This window comes from Aristolochia californica, unplaced genomic scaffold (assembly GCF_029961685.1).
Source record: "Aristolochia californica isolate CCGP_79_NKW_82.1479 unplaced genomic scaffold, dmAriCali1.0.hap1 SCAF_6, whole genome shotgun sequence".
Lineage (NCBI taxonomy): Eukaryota > Viridiplantae > Streptophyta > Magnoliopsida > Piperales > Aristolochiaceae > Aristolochia > Aristolochia californica.
This window is the reverse complement of record NW_027182257.1, coordinates 2,700,795-2,702,749: the sequence shown is the minus strand read 5'-3', so window position 1 is coordinate 2,702,749 and position 1,955 is coordinate 2,700,795. Positions and strand designations below refer to the sequence as shown.

Below are 1,955 nucleotides of genomic sequence, written 5' to 3'. Positions count from 1 at the left end.
GCCTCCGCACGCCGTTGCCGCATGCCACCGAACGCCGCTACCCCGAGACAGTGGTATTTTCTTCTCAATTTTTTTCTCGTCACCGCCGCACGTCGCCGCCACCGTTCGCCCAGACGGCCACAATGCCGACCGTCCAGAGTTCCCCACTCTTCTTTCTCTCTTTTCTCGTCGCCGATTTACCGCCGAAATCAGTAGACCCCGCTACTGCCCGCCGCCGTTCACCCCTCCGCTCACATCACCGACCACCCCCAGCCTGCTGGCGCAGCTCCCCCCCCACAGAAAATCCAGTAACAAATTCAATGCTATGTAACATGTGTATAGATATATATTAGCAAATACTGAAGTCTGGAATCAAAACAATCGACCCTGCAGTTTGGCGATTCTCAACGTCTGCATGGGCTTGTGCTGCTTGCGACAGAGGGTAAGTGTGGTTAACACGAACCTTTAGCACACCCGCTGTAACATTAGCAAACACTTCTCCGGCACATTCAAGTAGCTTGTCTGGAGTTGTAATGAACTGAAGGTACGTAGGTCTTGTCAAGAACAAACTTTTTTCTGCAAGGATTGACAGTGGGACTGGGTCTGGTGCTCCTGACGACTGCCCGAAGCTGATCATCCATCCCCGTGTCTTCAAGCAAGCCAATGATCCCTCAAATGTGTCCTTCCCAACAGAGTCATAGACCACATCAACTCCGTTCCCAGATGTTATCTCGTTGACACGAGCAGCAAAATCTTCTTTCTTGTAGAGTATGACATGGTGGCATCCATCTTCAGTGGCTTGAGCTGCTTTGGCCTCACTTGACACAGTTCCAATCACAGTAGCACCAAGGGCATTTGCCCACTGGCAAAGTAAAGAGCCAACTGCTCCGGCTGCCGCATGCACCAGGAGAGTATGCCCAGCTTCAACCTGCAACAGCGAACATTTATACTATAATTGGAGTTATAGATCATGTTTTAATCCTCATAGGTCTAAGCATAGAAGATACCTTAAAGCATTGGCGGAGTAAGAACTGTGCAGTCACACCCTTAAGCATAACTGAAGCGGCCACGATTGGAGATACAGAGGATGGGACTGGCACCACAGAAGTGGCAGGGAGTATCATTTCTTCTGCGTAAGCACCCATGGGAACGCCACTATAAGCAACTAGATCCCCCACTTTCAGCCCTATTAATCCAGGCCCTACTGCAGTCACTACTCCAGCTGCCTCAACTCCTACAAAACCAATCTAATAATTGGTATTTGGTGCGAAAACAAACCGATTAAACCTTTTTTGCTGGAAAGAATTGCGAACAGACCTGGTATAAAGGGCAAGGCAGTTTTTTTTACTCCCTTGCGGAAATATATATCATAGAAGTTGAGTCCAACAGCTTTGATTTTGAGTCGGATTTCGCCTTCCTTTGGCTGTCCTACTTCTACATCTTCAAACTTCAAGACCTGCTTGTCATGTTCAAATAGAAAACGCCCTGATCACAGTCTGTAAAATTTTAAAAATGGAATAAAACAGGCGATATCCAAGTATTGGGTGGTGACGATCTTTGCCAGCTGAGTGAAAATTTAATGAGAACCAAGATAGAAAGTTATACAAACAACCATAACAAAAGTGTCTCCAGGTGCGACGCTATCAGTTTACATTTTATCCAGGGATTGAATATAAAAAGCCCGTCGAAGAGATCAGAAGATCAATATTCGAAAGACGGAGACTGATACCTCGGGTCCGCCATGCTCGTAGACTCTAATGGCTTTCACCATGGCTACAGCAAATGTCGTTGCTGGGGAGAACGAGAAGCCACAGAAACCAGCAATCTTCTTCCTTAATAACATCGAGGGCTTTCCAACAGATTTATATCTAAAAACGGTAGACTTTATGATCGTGTGATTCTTTTATGTTGCAGGCACTCGATTCCAGACCGATTAATCTGGCGTCCAGGAAGGTCAAAAATTAAAAACAAATTAG

At 46.5% G+C, this 1,955-nt stretch overlaps 1 protein-coding gene across 1 annotated transcript; it reads right to left on the bottom strand.

Annotated features, from left to right (window-relative positions):
- Positions 1 to 328: 328 nt before the first annotated feature.
- Positions 329 to 1,750, bottom strand: LOC137934314 (uncharacterized). The gene is made up of 4 exons (XM_068778598.1): positions 1,709 to 1,750; positions 1,297 to 1,435; positions 987 to 1,213; positions 329 to 907 (listed from the first exon to the last, which is right to left on the bottom strand). The coding sequence occupies exons 1-4, from the start codon at positions 1,748 to 1,750 to the stop codon at positions 329 to 331; spliced, it is 987 nt and encodes a 328-aa protein (XP_068634699.1).
- Positions 1,751 to 1,955: the final 205 nt, after the last annotated feature.

What these genes read in the sequence shown, in the direction of transcription:
- LOC137934314 (XM_068778598.1), bottom strand. Translation starts at nt 1,750, where the DNA reads ATGGTGAAAGCCATTAGAGTCTACGAGCATGGCGGACCCGAG. An exon ending in ACGAGCATGGCGGACCCGAG is followed by an intron (nt 1,436 to 1,708) that starts GTATCAGTCTCC and finishes CATGACAAGCAG; the next exon opens with GTCTTGAAGTTTGAAGATGT. An exon ending in TGCCTTGCCCTTTATACCAG is followed by an intron (nt 1,214 to 1,296) that starts GTCTGTTCGCAA and finishes TTGGTTTTGTAG; the next exon opens with GAGTTGAGGCAGCTGGAGTA.